This window comes from Gopherus evgoodei, chromosome 4 (assembly GCF_007399415.2).
Source record: "Gopherus evgoodei ecotype Sinaloan lineage chromosome 4, rGopEvg1_v1.p, whole genome shotgun sequence".
In the NCBI taxonomy this organism is placed as follows: domain Eukaryota; kingdom Metazoa; phylum Chordata; order Testudines; family Testudinidae; genus Gopherus; species Gopherus evgoodei.
The window spans coordinates 136,051,541-136,073,305 of NC_044325.1; the positions used below are offsets into that span (position 1 = coordinate 136,051,541).

Below are 21,765 nucleotides of genomic sequence, written 5' to 3' on the forward strand. Positions count from 1 at the left end.
GGCTGAGTAGATCTGAGGGAGGAACCCTGGGAGCAACCAAATCCAGGGAGAAGGCTCCAGCTGATCTTTGCTCTAACAGTTAGTTTCTATATTAATAAAGCCAAACCACAGAGAGGGAATGAGTTTGAGATTCTACAGTGTGCGGACTCTTTTTTTAGAGCAGGTTCAGAGAGACACCTACTCACAGATACCCAAATAAGTAGCCTGATTTTCAGAGGTGCTAAACAAATGCAATTCCCATTAATTTCAAGGGAAGTTGTGGGTGTTCTCAGCCTCTGAAAATTAGGCCATTTTTGTCCAGGTTACCAAAATATGGATGTAAGGGCCAAATCTCAGACATCTAAGCTTGTAAATTTTGTATTTAGTCTCTTGGCTAAACTCAATCCAAGACAATAGTGTTACCCCAGGGATGAATTTGTCCCTTTGTACACTAGCTTCCCTTTGGATAATAATATTTCCCTACCTCCATTAAATCACTAATGTTTATAAAGGGCTTTAAGATCCTTAGATGGACTTGGCTAGAGGAAGTCAGAGTATAATGTGGGATTTCTTTTTCATTGGCATCCTTTGCCGATTAGCCCACACCATGCCCACTTAACTTAATGGCTCATGCATCTTCCAAGCCCTACGTTTTTGGAGGTGCTTTAGGAAACAGGATGCTCACTTTACCATAGGGAGATTGCATCGATAATGTGAAGCCAGGAGAGCTAAAAATTCCTGCAGTGTCTTTTGAGCCGAGCCGATGGGCTGTAATGGAGCTTTTCCATGTCACACCTTTTGGTACTAACCCAAGGAGTGGAGCACTGCTCTCTTGGCAGTTTGTTTATTTCCTCTTTTTATATAGTAAAAATTCAGCCACCATGCTGAGCTCTTCTGAAAATCTGGCCCCGCTCATGTGAGCAGGACACTTGTGAAAATTCTGGCTGAAGAAAGGAAGAGTTGTCTAGTGGTTAGAGAACAGGAGTCAAAAATTCTGAGTTTCGTCCTTAGCTCTACTTAATGACTCCATAGGTGACCTTGGGCAAGTCACTTAACCTCTCAGGGCCTCATTTTCCCATCTTTAAAATGGAGATAATCTTTTTGTCTGTTTAGCTTGTAAGCTCTCTAGGGCAAGGACTATCTCACTATATGTCTGTACAGCACCTTAGTGCTGGTCTTTGTAAAGGCCTCTAACTACTCCGGTAATATAAGTAGTAACTAGGCATGACCTGGTGGAGTTGGTCGAGATTGGCTTTGGGATCTGGGAGTTCATTAGACCCTGAAATTAAAGAAAATCTGAGAGAAAAGGACAACAGCCCCCCCCCCCGAGTCCTCGAGAATGGAAATTGAATGTAAAGCTCTAACTAGCATGGAACTCAAACCCTATCAAGACAAAACACATGAAGGTTCATCTCTGGATTGCCTTGGAGGCCTCTTTAATTTATGAGCCGGAGCAGGTCTAAGAGGGTTTACAGGCCTTTGGCTGGCAATGAGGCAGCACTCAGTGGGGATAGTGCAGGAAAGTAGGTCATTTGCCACAAGCATAACCAGCCAACCCGCACTCAGCAGGGATCGGCTGTTCTCAGCAATCAAGATCATAGGTGCGAAGCAGCCACTATGTATCTGAGAGCTGAAAGGCCTTTGCTGAAGCGAAGGTAGCCCTGAGTAGTACTCTGCCTAGCTGCCTCTGCCAGAAAAACTCTTCTTCAAATATTAGCGTCGATTTTAAATTATATAAATATGCCAAACTGTCATTCCTATGGAAAGGTGCATGTTACTGACTACATTTCCCATGTAATTTAAGCATGCCTGTGCCAAGGCAACATGCTAACAGTTCAGCAATTTAAAATAATTACTGTATATGGCTCAAAGAGTCCTTCTGAGCCTTGTCCTCAAAGATTGGGCTAGGTAAGCTGACTTTATGGAAACTCCTTGTAGCAATTTACGTTTATATGTTTGAGCCCACAATCTAAATGGACATTGTTACAGTTTCAGGGTAACCACACCTTCCATGGTCCATTTCAGGAGTTCCCAGTCAGGTCTCTAGCTGTCACCTGTCTCTGGGCCAGGACCCTTGTCTCACTCCCTTCTGATCAGGGGGTTAAGGCTACCCAGCTTCCTGCCTTACTGCCTAAATCCCAGTGCTTGTGCTTTACTTTCTCTGCAAGGGTGATGATCGGTGCATTGTTACCACACAATTCCTTCTAAGGAAGTACATTTATTCTTAAGGCAAAAGCATTACAGAGAAAACATAATAAAAAAACAAACAGATTTAAACACACACTAAATTCACCAGGAGTCACCCACTCCGTCCTGTGGGGCCTTAATAGGCCACTGTCTTTGCACTGCTTCTGCAAAGTCTAGGAGCTGCCCGTTGGAAAGAAGGTCCTATCTGTTTGCTGAATCAGAAAGGAGGCCTTGAGTGAGTTTAAACCCAGCCTTTTGATATCCAGCTTTGTCTGTTGATCTTTGAAAAATCCAATATGAAGTAGTATGTGCAAGGCTCCTCCAGTATATGCAGTACATGGTACTTCTCTGGAGGGGTTTACTACCAGAGTGATTCACGTTAATCAAACTCCACCCCGCCCCATGTTTAGTTGCTGGCAGAGCTGCCGTAACTCTCCTTTTCTCCACCCAGCATTATATACAATCCCTGGTCCACAGTGATCTATAAACCATTCATACATTTAATACAATATGATCCTCAAACATATTGGGGGTGGTTGGAGTATCTATCTAGAATGGAAGTAGAGAGAAAGACACAGATGTATCTTATCCCCATGCACATATCTATTTTCAGAGGCGGCCAGTCTTGCATTGACTGTTGACTCTTTCAAGATGTCTTTGCGTGTTGGACATAACCAATGGCTGAGGTTACCTGGTGATGATAACCTGCTGTCTTCAGTTTTGTAGTGAGTGTGCGGCTCGCCAAGACTCTGAGAACTGCAAGACCTTCCTGCATGAAGAAATTGTTAGATGTTGAGCATGCTCAAGGGAGACCAGGGGAAAAGGCTTGGCATCTGAGGTGTTCCTGTGAATCTGTCTGGTGATTATAGGTCAGTTTTTAATACAGCCATTAAAAAGTGGATGAAGCTGGGCACATATCACTAGGTGGTTTTGGATATTTTGGCCCTTGCAAGTCGGTTGTCTCCTATTGCACAGGACAGCTGACTGAGCCAGCCATCAATGAACAAACCACACCACTGGAATGGGGATTACAGGGGCCAGAATGTTGGCATGAGATCCCAGTAGAACCACCCCATTGGCCTGGGGTCTGATGTTCTGAAACCTATTGGAGCCAATGGTTCTTTCCATTAGCTTCAGATGGCTTTGGATCAGCCCTTTGGAAAGGTGAGGGGAATAGTGGGATATTCCCTGACCTGTGAAGGGCGATTGTTGGGGAACCCTCCACATTTAAGTCCTTTGTGATGGTGCCACCGTGAAAGGAAAATGAAACATAGATGGCATTAACGGCTTTTTTTACTGTATCACATACAGTATTGCTGCTGCAAAGATTGCTCCCAGGGTTCATGACAGCATCACTAGCCAAAATGAATAAAGATACCGACCCTTTTGTCATTAGCATCTGGCCATTTATGGTAATCATTAACCAGTGGAGCTATTACTTAGCACATTTGGCTTCACCCATTCACCAGCCAAATTTTTCCCTCAGAGGCATGTGGGCAAACTCCAGGAACCGAAGGGATTTGTGCTTGTATGTCTGACAGCAGAACTGGATGGCAACATATCTTTTAGGCTGAAACCTTTGATTTATGCCCAGATGTTTTTCAAAGAGCTTGGGGCCAGATTTTCAAACACTCAGCACCCATAATCCAGGCCAGATTTTCCAAAGAGGTCAGCTCTTTTTGTGACTCCATTTTCAAAAGAACTCAGCACCCAAAGTGTTGAGTTCATCTGGAAATGTGGCCCCGCCGTTGTGGAGACCGAGCCCTTCTGAAAAGTGTTGCCAAAAGGGCATGGGTCTTTCTAGACAACACTGCTTATAGCTCACTCTTGAGCATATTAGTAACACTTCTAGGTTAGCCAGAGGCACTTCAGAACAAAGGCACGACTAAGCTAAAATCCTTTGTGTAGGTTCAGATCCAAGTGCAACCTTTGCAGCGTGCCATCTCTGCTGTTCCCTCCCCTAGCTAAGCATGCTGCTTTCGCAGAGCTCCCATGCTCTGCTGGCAGCGGGAACAAGGAAATGAGCTTTAGGAGCACCAGGCTCATCAAGACGTATTTACATTACTTTGTAGACTGCAGATGCTGTGAAGGATATGAGCCAGTCAAATTTATCTGTCTAAACACAGGCTCTCTGAGGTCAGATACATAAATAGGGCAACATTCTCTTCTCTGATCTAATAGTAATTGGCATTTATATAGACAAGTACAAGTTCAACATGCTTTATAACCATTAATAAATTAATCCTCGTCATGCCCTTGTGTGGTAGGTCATTGCTATTTTATAGATGAGAAACTTGAGGTACTGGGAGGGAGGGATAGCTCAGTGGTTAGAGCATTGGCCTGCTAAACCCAAGATTGTGAGCTCAATCCTTGAGGAGGCCATTTAGGGATCTGGGGCAAAAATCTGCCTTGGAATTGGTCCTGCTTTGAGCAGGGGGTTGGACTAGAGGACCTCCTGAGGTCTCTTCCAATTCTAAGGCCAATGTTTTCAGAAGTGACCCCTAATTTGGGTGCTAGGAGACACCTAAGGCCTGGTCAGCAGAGGGGCTGAGCTGCCCTGGCTTTTTGTTTGTTGCAGTGGCGAGTGGTCAAATCATCACCTTTGAAAACTGAGACTTGGGTTTCAGGCACCCAGAAGTGGAGATGTAACCCACCATTGAATGTGTGTTACAGGTCCCCTCCATACCAATGCAGAGAGGCATTACAGTCTCTAGCTATAAGGTATGGGCTTTCTTAGCTCATGCTTTAAACTCTGAAGGTCCCCAGTTCAACCTTGGTGTGTCAGCCAAGATGGCAGCCATCACGTAAATTACAGAGGCTCCTGAAATTAGAGGTTATTTGAAAACATTTGGGCCATGGGTCCAGATCCTCAAAGGCATTTAGATGCCAAACTCCCAATGATTTCAATGGGTGTTAGGTGCCTAAACACCTTTGATCTGGGCCTAACTCCTTAAGACATTCTTTATTGGTTCCTTCTGTGATGGACACATTGCATCACTACCATAACTTCATTTAAATACAGGCTTATGTGTCTTTATTTTTTTATTTAATCTGTTATTGAACAGCTCCCCAGAATGATTGCAGATGGCAAATATAAATCAGTTCTAAGCACAAATGTTAAAGCCAGGTGCATTGCAGTTCCGGTAGGATCACTGTGGAGGGTGCTAGATTGCAGCAGGCAGATATTTAGACAAACCAGTTACTCTAACAGCCCAGTGATTAGTTTCCAACTTTTGAAACTGGAAAGTCGAAAAGGTCAATAAATCTTGATGCAATTTGATCTCTCTCTCTCTCTCTGGTAAAATGGAAATAATCTATTAGCATGTTGTCAATGTCACCTACAGTTTGGAAGGGATTTATTCCTCTGCACCGTGTGATATATCCTGAAGAAAGCACAGTGTCATCATGCATTAACACTGGGTCCTAGGGGCATCTTGTTCTCTCGTAGGAAGGCATCGGTAACAGGTTGTTATAGATAGTACTGATTTGGTTTTGTTTGCACAGCATTGCAAACGATACATCGTTTGACTTTGCTTATCCAGTTACGTGCTTTGGATGAAGTTTCTTTTCAACAGCTTCCTTGTTGTGTGGCTGCCTCTTCTAAAATATTTTACAACAGAACCTAGCCTTTTTTAACCAGGCAGTGTGACCTAATGGCTAGAGGACTTGAGTGGGATGCGGCAGTCTTGGGTTCTCTTCCCATCTCGTCCACAGACCTGTTGTGTAAAATTGGGCAAGATATTTTGCTTCTGTTTTCCCTCCCCTGGTCTTTGTGTTTTGTTTATTTAGAATATGAGGCCCAAATCCTCAAAAGTATTAAAGTGCCTCCCAGGGAGTTAGGCACTTAAATACCTTTCAGGATTTTGACCTAAGCTCTTTCGGAGACAGACTCTCTGCCTCTTTCTCTGTGCCTGTGCAGTGCTTTGCACAATTGGGCAGTGATCTCAGTTTAAGTCTCTAAGCACCACTGTAATACAAGTAATAAGTAATTGTCCTGACGGTTTTGAGAATTAGCACGTAAGTAAATCATTTTAAAAAAATCAGCTCCATGGCCGCCAAAAAAAATGGTAGTCCATTTCTTTTGACAAGTATAATTTATTTGCAACAATTTATATGAATACTTTCTGGCATATTGGTAGATGTATCACAGTGTATTTTGCAAAGTTAATACTAGTACTCTGTACTTATATCACCCTTTCCACCCAACGAGCTCAGAATGCTTTGCAAAGATGGGTTAAATATCATTAGTTCCATTCATTTTACAGTAAGGCACGGAGCAGTGAAGTGATTTGACTAAGGTCAGGCAGCAAGTCAGTAGCAGACTCAGAAACTGAACCCGGGATTCTTGACTTCCAGCCCTGTGGGCTAACTATTAGAAACACTGCCACCTTTGGGAGCTTAATGAGTTCTGACCTCACTGCTGCACTCTGCTTCTTGTTGTGAAGTATTGGCTTAGAAGAGTGGGGGATCTATTGGTTTATTTAGGTGAGAATTGACAAGTTAGAGGATTAGCAAAGTGACCATTAACACAGTTCAACTGTGCCCTTCAAGTAAAGTTGTAAGAGAATGAATTTTTGGGGGCAATGGAAAATGGTTGAGACACCAAGAGCTGGTGTGAAGCATCATAGCTCCATTGATTTCAGAGGAACTAAGCCAACTGACACTCTATAGGCACTGCCAGACTCGATCAGATCTGAGGTCCATCGTCTTATCCCTGACAGTGGCCAGCTTCAGAGGGAGGCTTAAAATCTTCACTAGACAGATGTGTGATAATCTGCCCCCTACATTGTCTCCCCCGATCTCTACCTAGCAGAGATCGGCTGAAACCCTAAAACATGAACACCAGTGGACAATTTGACCCCAATTTTTTTTTTCCAAGCAAGGATCAGCTATTTTCAAACTGTGATGCAGCAGGGGGGAATAATGCTAGACTGACATCCTGTAAACTGAATTATCGTTATTTTAGTAAGACAAGCTTACATTCTTCAGCGAATTAATCTAAACTTCCCATGGACACTGGGGAAAAAATAGTTCTCAGCCTGTGATCCTGTTAGACATTATGGGAGGATCGGCAAGCACTCAGTTTGTTTTCCCATAGACAGCTTGTTGCTAGCACAGTAATCTGTTCATTTCTCAAATGTTCTTCCCATTCCTCAGGCCAGTATTTTAGAATAAAATGTGACACTCTCTGCAAGGTTCCCAGACATTCTTGTTATCTGTCTAAAATGTGGTTCTTTCTAGGGACAAGATCAAGCATGCCAGAACACCCCCATCCCTCCACCCCCCATTTAAACAGAGCACTGAGTAGCTGCATACTAACATCTGGCCTGGGGGGACTTGGTCAAGCGAGCCAGTGTGCATCTATGGTTAGGACAGTGATATAGGAAGCAGAAAAACATAGTTTCAATTCTTGGTGTTGTGAGTTACTGTCCCTTTGTGCCTCTCTCTCTTCCTTTACGTGTCTTGTCCATTAAGATTGAAAGCTATTGGGAGCTAGGGGCGGCTCCAGGCCCCAGCACACCAAGCGCGGGCTTGGGGCGGCATGCTGCGGGGGGGGGCTCTGCTGGTCACCGGGAGGGTGGCAGGCAGGGTGCCTTCGGTGGCATGCCTGAGAAGGGTCCGCTGGTCCCACGGCTTTGGTGCACCTCCCGCAGGCATGCCTGCGGAGGGTCCGCTGGTCCTGCGGCTCCACCGTGCTTGGGGTGGCAAAATGTCTAGAGCTGCCCCTGTTGAGAGCAGAGACTGTCTCACGCTAATACTGTGATAGGAGCCAGGAGCCCAAATTTCAAGGGAATTTAGGGATTCAACCTCATTAGGACCTTTTGAAAACTCCAGCATACATATTTGTATAGAGCCTGATGCAGTGGAAGCCAGATCTCAGCTGGGACCCATATATTCTACTGTAATACAAATTAATAATAATATCTTTGCAGTATCCCCGTGCAGTGAAGTAACATTATTTCTCCTTGGGGTTCTTTCTAACAGGCAACTCAGCATTTGTACTAAGATACTTATGGTGTACGATGACAATACAATGCAGCCACCTTAGTTGAAATTTTCAAAGATGCAGTTGCCTCGTTCCTTAGATTTACATGATTATAACCCTTTGGAGGGAATCAGCAAAATGTCCAGATCATACAATATATCCTTCTTATGCATAGTCTGAATATTTAATTAATATAGGTCACTTCCATCATTTTCAGGAGTATGCAGCTGACCACTGCAGGAAAGTTTCTGACAGGAGAGAATCCTATTTTTAGTGGGTTGAGATTTTTGTCTTTTACCATTCAAATGCATAGAAAATGACAAGTCTGTTCAAAATTTATTTGCTTTAATTTGTTTTCCACACAGAACCAATGCCAAAATAAATCCTCAATAATATACATATTTTTTTCTTAATTGGTGCTGATATTTACAAAATTTATGATACTATGAAGAATAAATTATGTACATCCATGATCAACCAGACAGCAAATGTTCATTCAGAATATGTATTTACACAGATATGTATATCTATATACAAACATCCCACCTTATTAACTTCGGATCTCTCAGCTAACAGTGTCCAGTCAACGCTGAGATTGCCGGCCAGTTGTCAATAAGAATAATATCTATACACACTGTGCAATTCAGATACAGCTGGTGTCTAAAATGTTGTCTAGCAAACACATGGTTAAATGAGTTGGAATTCCCATGAGCCCTCCTTCCACAGTTTATAGGCCTCTCTCCATTATTGGTCCCATTTCTCCAGTAACCATGGAGACGAAAGGTTCAGTTCCAGCATCATTATTACATCTTTCTTGGATTTCCTCTTCATATTGGTTCTCTCAAATTAGGCAACACATGCTTATTTGAGCCAATATCTATCTTTTTTTTTTTTTAGCTTCTAGCAATGATTAGTAATATGACACTGTAAGACATTTGCAAAGTCTCAGGCAATGGGAAAGCAGGTGCAAACTACTAATTGCAGTTCTTACATTTGGTTAAAAAATAAAGCCATACAAATCTTGAAATTATATACAGTTCCCATATATATTTATACACACACACAGACCCTGGAATGAAACCGTTGTCACATTGCAACATTTAACATCCTGTAGAAGCCAAAACATGCCCAGGAAGAGAAACATGAACTAAGGAATTTATCTGTTGCCACCTTCACGTGAGCTCTGGGCCAGATGCTCAACTGATGTAAATTGGTGCAGCTCCAATGGCACCAATTTGCACCAGCTCAGGTTCTGGCCCAAAGTTCTATGATGTGATCCTGCCAAGATCTAAGCACCTGCAGCTTCCCCTTTCTAGCAATAGGAATTGAGGGTGTCCAGCAAGCATCATTCAGGGCTGAATGCCAAGATCATGACTGCAGCTGGAAGATTTTAGAAATGGTCTGATGCAGAGAGAGCTGACAGGCAGTTATATTGGTAGAATGTGGCCATTGTGCTGAACTTCACAAAGGACCCTGAGCAGGGTGGGGGGAGCAGCATTTCAGTTTAAGATCAAAAGGAGTGTAAGGTTTGCTCCCAAGGACTGGTATAAAAAAGAATTGAGAGCTAGGTGTTCCCATTAGGGGATTGTCAACTGTCTGGGGCAGGAACTGTCTCTGTGGTATTTGCTGAGACAGTGCCTTGTGGAATGGGGCCCTGATCCCTGCTTGGTGTCCCTAGACACTACCACAGTAGAAATTAATAGCAGCAACAATAACCACTTGCAAAAGGGAGAAGAGGAGCTCTGACAACAGGAAGAGCTCTTGGCTCTGGGGAAAGAGATTAGCATGCACAAGGTGTGTGAGAAAGGAGCCATCTCTCACTCATGCAGTGCCTTAAGATCCATGGTGAGTACTAGGCTAAACTTATGAATCTGTGCCAGCCACTCTTCTTTGCTCCCTGGCCTCTTTCCCCACTGGCAACATGGCTAATTGGTCCTCTACTGAGCACATACACTGACCACACCCCCTTGAGGGGATGGAGGACAAGGGGAGGTAATTCTGTTCTGAGCAGCATTAGGAACTGGAGTGATGGTCAGTGGGAAATTCACAGGATCCCGAGGAGAATGCACTCCATAGAGTTACTGCTCCCCAGCTCCATATATGTGGTGCCCATGCTGTAGTCCACATTCTTAGGTACCTGCATCCACCCCTGAGTTCCGCTCCATCTCTCCTTGATGTGAGGGGACGGGAGAAGGAAGCATGGGGTCCTTCTTTATGGGGCTGTGGGACCTATAAGACATTCAAACCTTACGGGGTTAAAATTCACAGTTGTAGGAAATGCCCTGAATCTGATAAATCCTGTAACCCACAGTAATATCTACCTATGGATACTTTTCCCTAACAGCTATAATAATTTGATGCAACTGTTGCATTCTGCATCACAAACAAATCCCTTAGATCATTGCCCTGGCTTTACCTGCATAGTAACGTAGATTCTAGTGATGGACCCAAGCCATAGACTGGTGATCTCATAAAGTTTCAGGAGTATTGGGGGATGTGTTCCCTTCACTAGAAAGAGAAGGAATAGCTGTAAAGCTGGACTCCAAATGTCCTCATTAGTCAAGAGGGAAAGGTGTTTGATTCAACCCATTTCAAATTCAGATCTGGATCTGTTTCTCAGCTTGGGCCCACCTCTAACTATATTGCAAACTCCAGAAACTCTAGGCGATTTTGGCAGTAATTTCAGTGACTGACCTAGGAACCACCTGGTCACAAAGCAAGACCCTTCTGGAAATACTTCCTCCTCTGTCTTCTTCTCTCCTTCTGTGTGTTTATGCACAAATATGCTCATATTTATACACCCACATGCTACAGTCTCATAACACCATTCTTAGGATCTCTTTCTCGATATAGCATAGTGTTTGAGTAGGCCTTGGAAAAGGACATAAAACTAGCTGCAGAGATAAGTACTTCTGATGAGGCCTGCACCCACAGTACTATCTACATGGATGTTTTTTCCTATCAGCTACGACTTGATGGAAATTCACCAGTTCCTCAGTCTAATGTGATTGCCCTTTGAGCAAATGCTATTTTTTTAAGGTATTAAAGAGAGAGAGATTTTATGCATTGCCTAGCAATCTGCCCATCAGGGTTAGGTGTTAGAAAGTGACCTGTGTGCTAATCCTAGCTCTGACGCTGCCTCTCTCTGTGGCCTCGGACAAATCAGGAGGGGCCTAAGTGCCACAGTTAGGGGTGCCTGATGTGAGATGCTGTGGGCCTGATTTCCATTTCCTGCGGGTGTCAAAGAGAGTTCTCAATGCTTGGTAGCTCTGAAAATCAGGCCTGAAGTCCCTCAGACTAAAACAGATACCACTTTTGAACATTTCTTCCAGGTCACACGAGTGAGTCAGAAACAACGCTAGGAACAGTATCTATATCTAGATCCCTGAGCTCTAGGCTCAAGCCCCACTGAAGTCAATAGGAGTGTAATCTCTTTATTCCAGGGCTATATTTGGCCCCTTGTGTTTGCCATAGCCCCCTGGTCATGAGGACACTGTTTCCAGTGAGCCCACTGCAGACTCTTAAAGCTCGTAAAGTTTGACATCGGGCCTGTTTTCAAATGCTGCACCATTGCCAAGGCAGTCTATCAAAAGCAGATCATTAGCCACATACATTCCTTCCTGCTTTCAGGTGCACTGAGCCAGGTGGTAGTAATTTTCGCCTGGCTCAAGGCAATGGAAGGGATTAAGCCATTGCTCCTGGCTTCAGTGAGCATTATTTTAAAGATCACCAAACTCCTGGGAAACTCAGAATATTTGGGGGAAGGGCATTGATTAGAGCTTGTTAAATGAAGGTTTGGGCAGATCTGTATTTTATCTCAATTGGTTCATCTGTCCAGAGAGAAAGACAGACAACGATAGCCGTGGCTAAGTGTAAGAACAGCACTGTACTCTCTGTTGTGATATTCCTTATGCCCAAAACATTGGGGGCAAATCAACCACTGGACCAGTTCCTGGTGTTCCCTACTCACCTAGGATGATATTTACTCCTGGGCAAAGGATCAGCATGAGACCTCTAACCCACCTAAGCCCTTAAAATAAGGTGGTATACAGGCCTTGTACTGATCTTCTACATGAGGGGTGAAGGTCACCCAGTGTGCCTATAAAAATCATTAAGGACCAAAAGAGCAGTCTGGAAGGAGACAGGGTAGTCTGGTGGCTTGGCCACTTGCTGGTATTCAAGAGATCTGGGTTCATAGAATATTAGGGTTGGAAGGGATCTCAGGAGGTTATCTAGTCCAACCCCCTGTGCAAAGCAGGACCAATCCCCAGCTAAATCCCCAAATGGCCCCCTCAAGGATTGAATTTACAATCCTGGGTTTAGCAGGCCAATGCTCAAACCACTGAGCTATCCCTCCCCCCAAGTTCATGCTTTGTCACAGATAGTCTGGATGAGTCATTTAGGATAAAATTTTCAAAAGCACTTCAGTGATTCAGGAACCTTTATCCTATTGAAAGCCAATGGGATTGAGGCACTTCTGAAAATGTTACCCAACGTTTTATTGAAAATTAGAGACTTGGGCACTTTTGTTTTACCCACAGTCTCTCTGTGTGTCAGTTCCTCTACCACAGATGTCCTGTGTGACTTTGGGCAAGTCACTTAGGCTCAGATCTATAAAGGTATTTAGGCTCCTAAAAGGTATGTCTACACTCCACAGCAAACCCAGGTTCTGACACAGGTTTGAGCTCAACCCCCCCTTCCATCTACACGCAAATCAGTCTGACTCAGGTCACCAAGCACTCAGAACCCAGGTCCTAGGACCCTACTGGGGGCAGAGCTTGAGTCTTGCTGTGCCTCAGATCCAAGCCCTGTCATTTTGCAGTGTGGATGCAGCACAAGCCCCAGACTTGAGTCACAAAGCCTGTGTAGTGCAGTATAGAGGAGTCAGCATGGCTGTGAGACCCAGGTTCAGCAATTAGAAACCCAGACTTACAATGCAGTGGGGACACTGAAGCACCCTTGGAAACACCAAGTCCACAAGCCTGTGTCCCATAGACCTGGTTTACACTGGAGCATAGACGTACCCAAAGATACAGACGTCAATGGGAGTTTGGTGCCTAGGCACTTTTGAAAATCCCACCAGATGGCAAGATCTCTAGGTGCCTAAATACCTTTAAAATCTGGCCCTTAGTCTCACCCTGCCTTAGTTTCCCATCTGTACAATGGGGATAATACACTGCCCCACCTCACAGGGGTTCTGTAAGGGTAAATACATTAAAGACTATGAGGTGCTCAGATGCTGCAATGTTGGGGACCGACCGATCGATTTAGGCTGGCTGGCCTCACTGGGAATTTGGACTGAGCTGCAAGTGGCACTGGTTTAGGACCATTGCTATAGAATATGATGGAATTATTCTTTTAATAAGGTTTATTGCTTCTGAATTTTATTTTTTATATTACATTTTTAGAGGTAAAAATGATTGGGTTTAAATGAATGAGGTAAAAAATGCACTTTCGTTGTTCATTGCTTGCACCAGTGAAGCAAGAGAAATAAGATCCCTCATTTAAAAAAAAATCATCCAATGCAGTAGTGCAGCGCGGTGCTGAGTGCCAGGCACTGCCACTGAAGGGCACTGGAGCTGAAAGTGCTTTGCACCTTGCAGGAGTCAGACCCTTTTACCCTCACTGGAGAAAGTTCTGTGGTACCAGTCCTATTGGGCTTGAGTCAATCACCTCTCCCTTGCACAGGTGTAAATCACGAGTAACTTCATTTGGACCAGTGGCGTGAAACTGCTGTGAGAGGAGAATCGGGACCACAGCAATGTTTGGAACCATTGCTGAAGACTCGGGTAGTACCTGGATTTTATCAGGGATATTAGAAACAATCCCTTCTCTTATGGCAGCCTATGAAAATGACGATAGGTAGAAATCTATTTGCCTGATCCAAAGTGCAACGGGCGTCTAAGGCCCCGATTCAGCAAACCACTTAGCGTGTGCGTAAGTTTAAGCATGTCCTTAAATGCTCCCCTAGCCTGAGGCCTAAACAAGGTAAATAATCGCTGATTTCAGAGTTCTACTGACCAGCTAGCTAGTGGTTGAGATCTGCGCTACAGATCTTGTGGCCAGGCACTCTCTGATGCCGCAGCACGTGTACAAAAAGAAGATTGCCTCTGTTAGCTGGTTTATCAAACAATGAGGAAATTCCTTTCTCTCCTGCTGCTGTTCAGATTGTCAGCTATGCTTCTGGACATGTAAACTATGGGAAAATGGGAAGTAAATAAGCACGTGCATGGGGCAAGGGACAGATCACTCTAACCTACTTGAAACATTTGTGGGAGCAATGGGGGGCTCCCAGCTATTTTGGAATAAAACCAGGATTGTAAAGGGAAAGGGGCAAGCCCTGAGTTCTTCATTCAGGCAGAACTTCCATTGCAATCAATGGAGCAGGGGAGGTTGCGGGCTTGAAGACCGAGTCAATACAGAATAAGTGCTCCAGGATCTGAGGAATCACTGGACCAGTCTTTAGACCCAGCCCTGCCTTCACCTGTGCAAAGCCGGTGCACCACATTTGTCCTGTGGGTCTGAATTGTTGAGCAGTCCTTTTGCGGACTCTCTGCACAGAGGAGAATTTCCCACGTTCTGGGGAAAGTCTCATTGATTTCAAGGGAAACTCTGTTCTGGGTGGGGATTATAAGGTGCGGCCCAAAGCGAAGGAGTTCTGCTTTAGGGCGAGAGGATCACATGCCCTCTGTGAGCGAAAGGCTGCAGCACAGTTACGGCCTAGGTGCATTTTCAAAAGGTATGCTAGAAGGTGGAGCTTGAGAATAATGGGAAACTCTTGCCCCACTGATTGAAAGCAAGGGGCCATCTGGGAAGCAGGCCGGCTCCCACTGTCACTGACACCCGTGTAATCTCATTGACTTCACTGTGTGCCAGCAAGGGCAGAGCTGGGCCATTCTGCCCAAGGAGCTGCAGGCTGTTGGTATATTGTTTCGGAGCAGAGGTCAACTGCAGGGCAATAGTTTTCCACTACAAACCTGAACTCCTATATCCCGTATTACAACTAGTCATACCCAACCCAGCTCCTCCGCTGGTGTTGCTCAGTACTGTAGCTCTATTGAAGCCAGTTTACACCAGCGGAGGATCTGGCCCATAAATTGCCTTGTGCCAGTGTTATATTGCATAAGCTCATAGAACATTTGAATGTATATCACATATATATTACATACATCAAGCCCAATCCTCCACTGGTGTCAATTGCTGTGGGTCTGATAAAGCTAATTCACAGCAGCTGAGGATCTGTTCCTGTCTTTCTATATACAACATGATAATATATAATGAAGCTGATGGTTGCAGAACAATAGAGTCAGGAGTTCTTTAACATACAATGCCACCTATCCTTTGTACCATCTCTGGTCAGCCAAGGAATTCTGCTTGTGACACCAAGATTAATTACTAGTTCCTCCCCCCGTGATGAGCACAGGTGCTTAACTTTCAGCTCACCTTCCATCACTTGTACAATTCTTTGCTCCATTTCAGTGACTACCAGGAAGCACCCAGAGAGCTTTGCCTTGCTTCTCAAATGTTGTCAGCCCATGCCTTGCCCTAATCCAGCCTTGGTTTTCTTTTTACTTCCATGAATTTCCTTCAAGTCATCGGAGAATCTATAAACACTATAAACATGAATACTGTATAGTCTACTAAGGAAAAATATATTTGTATGTGTATTCAATATTAAGAGTCATGCAACAAATATCCATGCAGCAGTACTGTATTACTGATTAAATTTCACTGCGGTATAAATATATTATAGGCCACAGCATAGTTTGCTCCAGTATTCTAAAAAAAGATGCTTTTTCAACTCGTTTTGAATGTGTCAGTGGATGTGTCTTTGGTGACCCTGGAGATAGTTAAGATGGAAGTGTCATCTAAAAAAATCCATCAAATAAAAAGCAGGATCTTCATTTGTTTATGTCCTTTCCTATCGCCGGCATCAAAAATTTAAGACTTAATAAATAGTATTCTGTCATGCTAATTCTCTCTCCCCTAGGTCTCACACTGACATACTGCAGTGGATGAATCCATTGCAGCATGCAGCATTTTCAGTTATGAAACACAAGCCTGCATGATGTATTCTTGGTTGGCATTTCCAAGGCAGAAATCTGAGCCTTAAAGTAATTTGGATGCCTGGATGTATGTTCCTTTAATTAAACTATGCATGACCTTTTCATTATGAATCCATACGCTTGGAAGCTAGATGTGTGCTATTTCCTTGGGATATATTTTTGTATGTGTCGAGTGCAGTGAAACACTTTTTTCTGCTTGACATTTGTGGGTACTGTTGTTTACATGAGGTTTCTCAAATGACTTTTTTGTTCAATATCCCTGGAATTGCAAGTGATATAATTTTGTTTTGAATGCCTACATGCTCCATGTCTTTGGAAACCCATAAACCTGTGACGAAAAAAAACAATTTTTGCATGAAAGCTTATTCGGTGTCTAAATAAGAAGTTTAGAAAGTCACTTACACAACTATTGCTTCCCATGCAGAACCAAATGCACACTGTAGAACATACTGTTTTAACTACAATGCAATATTATGCAGTATTATGCAATATCTGCAATTGTTCCACTTCAGCTTTAAATATGTTAACAAGTTTTCAGGACTACACATCAGTTAGCATTTTGGTGATATTAACGTAATTTGTGTTAGCCAGGGTGCAATTGGCTGTCTTCAAGTTTTCCTCTCTAAAGTCCTCATTACTATTATTTACACCTTCCTGTATCTCCATATAATCAGACTTACTAATAGTGGAGGCACTTCTGCTTTTCTTTAGGTCAGGGGAAGAAGGGATCTTTGGGCAGCTGGTCACTTGCAAATATTGGGCTTGCTCTTCTCCTTCCGTCTCGCGGTGATAGAAGTAGTTGAAGTTGGACACTATGACTGGCACTGGTAAGGCAATCGTTAATACACCTGCGATGGCGCATAAGGAGCCCACTATTTTCCCACCGATGGTCGTGGGGACCATGTCTCCATAGCCAACTGTGGTCATGGAAACCACGGCCCACCAGAACGCATCTGGGATGCTGGGAAACTGAGACTCGCTCTCATCAGCCTCTGCGAAGTAGACGGCACTGGAGAAGAGGATGACACCAATGAAGAGGAAAAATATCAAGAGGCCTAGTTCCCTCATGCTGGCCTTGAGTGTCTGCCCCAGGATCTGCAGCCCTTTGGAGTGCCTGGACAGTTTGAAGATCCTAAAAACCCTCACCAAGCGGATGACTCGAAGGATGGCCAGAGACATGGCCTGTTGGCCTTGCTGGCCATCCTCTGGTTTCTCAGCCAGTTCAGTCCCTAGAGTGATGAAGTATGGGATGATAGCTACAATGTCAATAATGTTCATGATGTTGGTAAAAAACCCAGCCTTGCTGGGGCAGGCGAAAAACCTTACCAAGAACTCGAAGGAGAACCAAATGATGCAAAGTGTCTCTACTATAAAGAAAGGGTCTGTGAAAGAGGTCGACTGCTGATTGCTCATGGTCCCGTTATGGTTGGAGTCATGGCTCATCCCACTGCCATGCAGGTCTTCGTTCTCATCCCGAAAAACGGGCAGCGTTTCCAGGCAAAAGCTCACAATTGAGATTAGAATCACCATGACAGAGACAATAGCTATAATCCTGGCAGGCCCTGAGCTTTCTGGATACTCAAAGAGCAGCCACACTTGTCTCTGAAACTCGTTCTCTGGTAAAGGCCTTTCTTCTTCCTTTATGTATCCTTCATCCTCTCGGAACATCTCCATGGCTTCTTCCCCAAGTTCATAAAACCTGATCTCCTCCGAGAAGATGTCTAAGGGCACATTGACAGGCCTCCTTAACCTGCCACCCGATTGGTAGTAGTACAAAATAGCATCGAAGCTGGGTCTGTTTCGGTCAAAGAAATATTCATTCCGGAGAGGATCAAAATATCTCATTCTCTTTTTAGGGTCCCCTAGCAAGGTCTCTGGAAACTGAGCTAGAGTCTTGAGTTGCGTTTCAAACCGCAGCCCCGAGATGTTAATGACCACCCTCTCACAGCATTCATGATCAGTTTCAGGGTTATAGGTGTCCTGAGGATGACCTGCCAAAGCTGCAGCTTCATCTGTGGGGTCTCCAGTAGCAACTGTCATATTTAGGTTTAAAAGCAATCCTTAATCTAAACTCTTCTGGCTGCCCAGTGCTGGGATCAGGTTCAGGGGAAGGCTACTTTCCTGGGAAAGGACAAGTTCGTAGGTTTGGAAGTGGCTCATGAAAATGCAGAGGGATGATCGGGGGGGGGAGGGGTAATATTTTAGCCTGCTGAGAAAGAGAGAGACGAAATAAAGTTGTGTGTATTAGGAACCTGCGCCTGGCAGAATATATAGCATATTCCTCAGCTGATTTTAATTTGCCTTCTTGGTGCAGAGTTTGAAAACTCCAGTCCCAATATCTGGTGCTGATGAAAAAGCACTTGAGGAAACCTTTCTAATGAAAACGAGGGAAACATTTGCATTGGCAAAACCAAACTTTTTTTGAAAAAAACACTGAATTATTTTCTATTCAAGGGACTAAACTCTGGATGCCAGTGAAAATGAATATGATATCAATAGATTCTGCTCATGCACTTAAAGGTTAGAAATGAACCATGCAATAGCAGGCAATTCAGTGTTAACCTAAAGGAGCCCATTAATGTCTCCAACTTAAAGTTAAACACATTCACAGTTCTTTTGCACTGGAAATAAAATTGCAAGCCAACATGCTTCCTTATGATAATTTTTCTCTCTCTCTTTAGGCTTTACAGCCAAATGGTTTGGTTTATTTTTTTGCGGTTAGTTAATTTGCAAACACCTGTGCTAGCTGACAGTTTGACTACTGCATTTCCCATCCTTGAGATTTTTTTCTGTGGCTCCTCAACCCTCCTTTGCAAACGACCACTGCATACAGAAAACAAATTGCATTACCTGGAGAAGCAAATCTCGTGTCTCTTAGTGACACAGATTAATTGACTCTGGGGAAATCCTAGAGAGAAATACAGGCTTCCAAGATCCCCATAAGTTCCTCTCTTCAAAGTTCAAAATAATGGTGAGTCATCGTAGGACGGGCGGGGGGAGGGTTAGCTCTCCAGATTGTGCAGGTTAGGTCTAGTAATGGGGTGGGATTGGACAGGCAAAGGAGGAAAAGCTTCTTGATGGCCGTTGCAGCTCTTTATTTCAGGGCAGATGAGTGTCTGTCTGAAGCTTTCTCTATGATGGTGGAAAGATGCTAAGCTCAGCAAAAAACCTGATGTCCCCAGTGTCCTCAGGAGGTGTGGCGTTGCCTAGAAAAAACAGCAGTACAGTAAAAAGCTGGTAGGTGCTTTAAAGAGGCATCTGCAAAAGACTCAGTTCCTAGAGATAGCCCTCTTCCTCCTGCATGCTATTTTGTAATTCCTCACTGCCCCATACTGCAACAAGGGAGAGGGGCAGAGAGCCCCAGTGGCCACCCAAAAAAACAGAGCTGCATCTCTGTCTGTCGCACATGGGACGGCCCCTAGCACAGAGCGAAAACCACCCTGCACGTGGGAATTGGCGCTGGGGGTCGTAGCTGCAGCACTGCGCAATGTGATCTTGATCTTCTTTCTCTTCACCAAGGCAAACAGCAGACCATGCCCCCTGCCATGCTCAGCTCCTGTGCCACTGCGCCAGGTTCGCAGTCATGCCGCACATCCGAGTTGCCTTGGGATGAAGCCTGCTACTTGACTCCCATGCTCTAGCGGTTTTGCAGAGGCTTTCGTTGACAGCTGGGTGGGATGCTCAGCATCGGCTCTTAAGCCTGGTTCTCCAAACAGCCCACAAAAAGCCCCAGGTGAGCTCAACTTTTGTGGCCAGAAATTTTCCCTGAGACTTTCGCGCCCGAGTCCCCAGCACAACATGGTGTCATCAGCTTCCCTGCATTGAACTTGGTCGAAACCAGACAATCTCAGGCAGCTGGAACATTTCTTTGGAGGATGGCTTTTCTTAGTGCAGAGAAGTCCAGCCAACCATTTTTCCTCCTAAAGAGAGAATCTCTAGCATCCTTTCTTCAGCGGCAGACAGCAGCCTGGCTTGCCTACTCTGAGCCAGGATTACAGAACTAGGTAGGGGGGGTCTAGTGGAATAGGACCCTTAGCTCTCACTCTCCTAGGCAGAGATTTCTGCCTCTCCTTGGGCAATTATGCCTCTGGCGCTGCCTCTTCATTGTCACCCTTGGAGGCTTTGCTCCAGATCCCCCTTTTGTTTGAAATCTCCCAGTTTCCTTTGAAATCTCCTCACCCTTCTCCTTGTGCTAAAGGAAATAGTACAACCCTGACAAGGCTTGCAGCACTCAACTGCTTAGCTTAACCCTTTTTTAACAGGCCCAAATTAGGGAAGGTTACAATAGAACCCAATTTTTTTTTCTTCCTCTCCTGACATTCCTTCCTGCAATGACTCTGTGGGATAATCTGACCCTCTCAGACTCACAAGAATCTCTTTTTTTTAAAAGCCATGAGCGGCATATTTAGTGCTGCAAAACCGACAAGTATCTTATTGGACCCAATTTCCTCTGCAAGACAAAACAAACCAACTGTGATTTTTTTTTAACACAGTTATTTTTCCTCTGGCCATTCAAACAAACAAAAAAAACCCCCGACAACCAAGGTTCATTTAGCAGCAGAAATATTGTTTTAGCACGTTGATTTTTATTTCACTGTCTTTCTGTATCAAAACAACCAAGGCTGGTGCTTATTAGATGTTGTTATGGTGTCATCTGATCTTAGCATTTTTCAAATCACACCTCCCTCCCCTTTTCTCTATACTGTTTTATGGTTTCATGCATTCCCGGATCATCTAAGGTTAGAAGGAAGCGGGAGAGAAGAGCCCCATCCTTTGGCCTATTTCATGCTCATTGAGGTTTTTAGGGGTGGGTTGACGCTCTCTCTTTTTGCAAAAAGCACCAATGTTAGTTGCATGCACAGATCTCATTCAAAATCAAGCCCACTGCAGGGAAGCGAGCCGTTCCACACATTTCAGAGTGCTTAGTGTGATTTCGGAGGACAGAGGGAAGACCACATGCATTGAGGAAAAGGTTGTGTTTGCTTAACCATTTTCACTCAAAATATAAAGCATCCGTTCTCACAGTGTGTGGTAAACCTCTGGTTAACGGTGCGGGTGGGAGGGTGGAAGGCAACGACTTACAATTGGTTCTGCAGTCAGGCATGCAGTGCATACGTAAGGAGCTGCCTGCATTAGGGTACCACTCCTTACCTGGGAATAGTAGAGACTAACTTAGAGGGGACACTGCTGGAGGGGTGGGGAGCAGGAAATAGATGGCAAAAACTGCACTACTGCTTTTGACTATGAACCATTTAAAACAGAAAGGCTTCAAAATTAATATTCATATGATTAACATGAGGTTTTTTTTCTCCTTCCAAAGCAGAGACCTATTTTTCAGCCACTGGGAAATAATAAAATCCTTTGCTTTATGAAGGTACTCAAACCTGTAACTCAGATCCTTGGCCATATTCTGCATAACAGTATGCATCTGCCCTGTTAAGATTTGAAGGGTGAAGAATAACCAGCTACCCCTAACTTCAGGAAGGGAAACGTATATGGGTGATCAAAATCGGGAGGTAACATAGGGCCAAAATCTGACATCCTTCA

At 44.3% G+C, this 21,765-nt stretch overlaps 2 protein-coding genes across 2 annotated transcripts in view; both read right to left on the minus strand.

Moving 5' to 3' along the window:
- Positions 1-13,250: 13,250 nt before the first annotated feature.
- Positions 13,251-21,765, minus strand: part of LOC115650800 (potassium voltage-gated channel subfamily A member 3-like) — a 70,646-nt gene continuing 62,131 nt past the window's right edge. Inside the window, exon 2 of the mRNA XM_030561217.1 lies at positions 13,251-15,765. The gene's annotated coding sequence lies outside the window, so the exon portion shown is untranslated. The remainder of the gene's footprint in view (positions 15,766-21,765) is intronic.
- On the minus strand, positions 15,763-20,159 carry LOC115650801 (potassium voltage-gated channel subfamily A member 2). The gene is made up of 2 exons (XM_030561218.1): positions 19,069-20,159; positions 15,763-18,427 (listed from the first exon to the last, which is right to left on the minus strand). Exon 2 carries the CDS (start codon positions 18,256-18,258, stop codon positions 16,759-16,761), a length of 1,500 nt encoding a protein of 499 aa, XP_030417078.1. The 5' UTR covers positions 18,259-18,427; positions 19,069-20,159; the 3' UTR covers positions 15,763-16,758.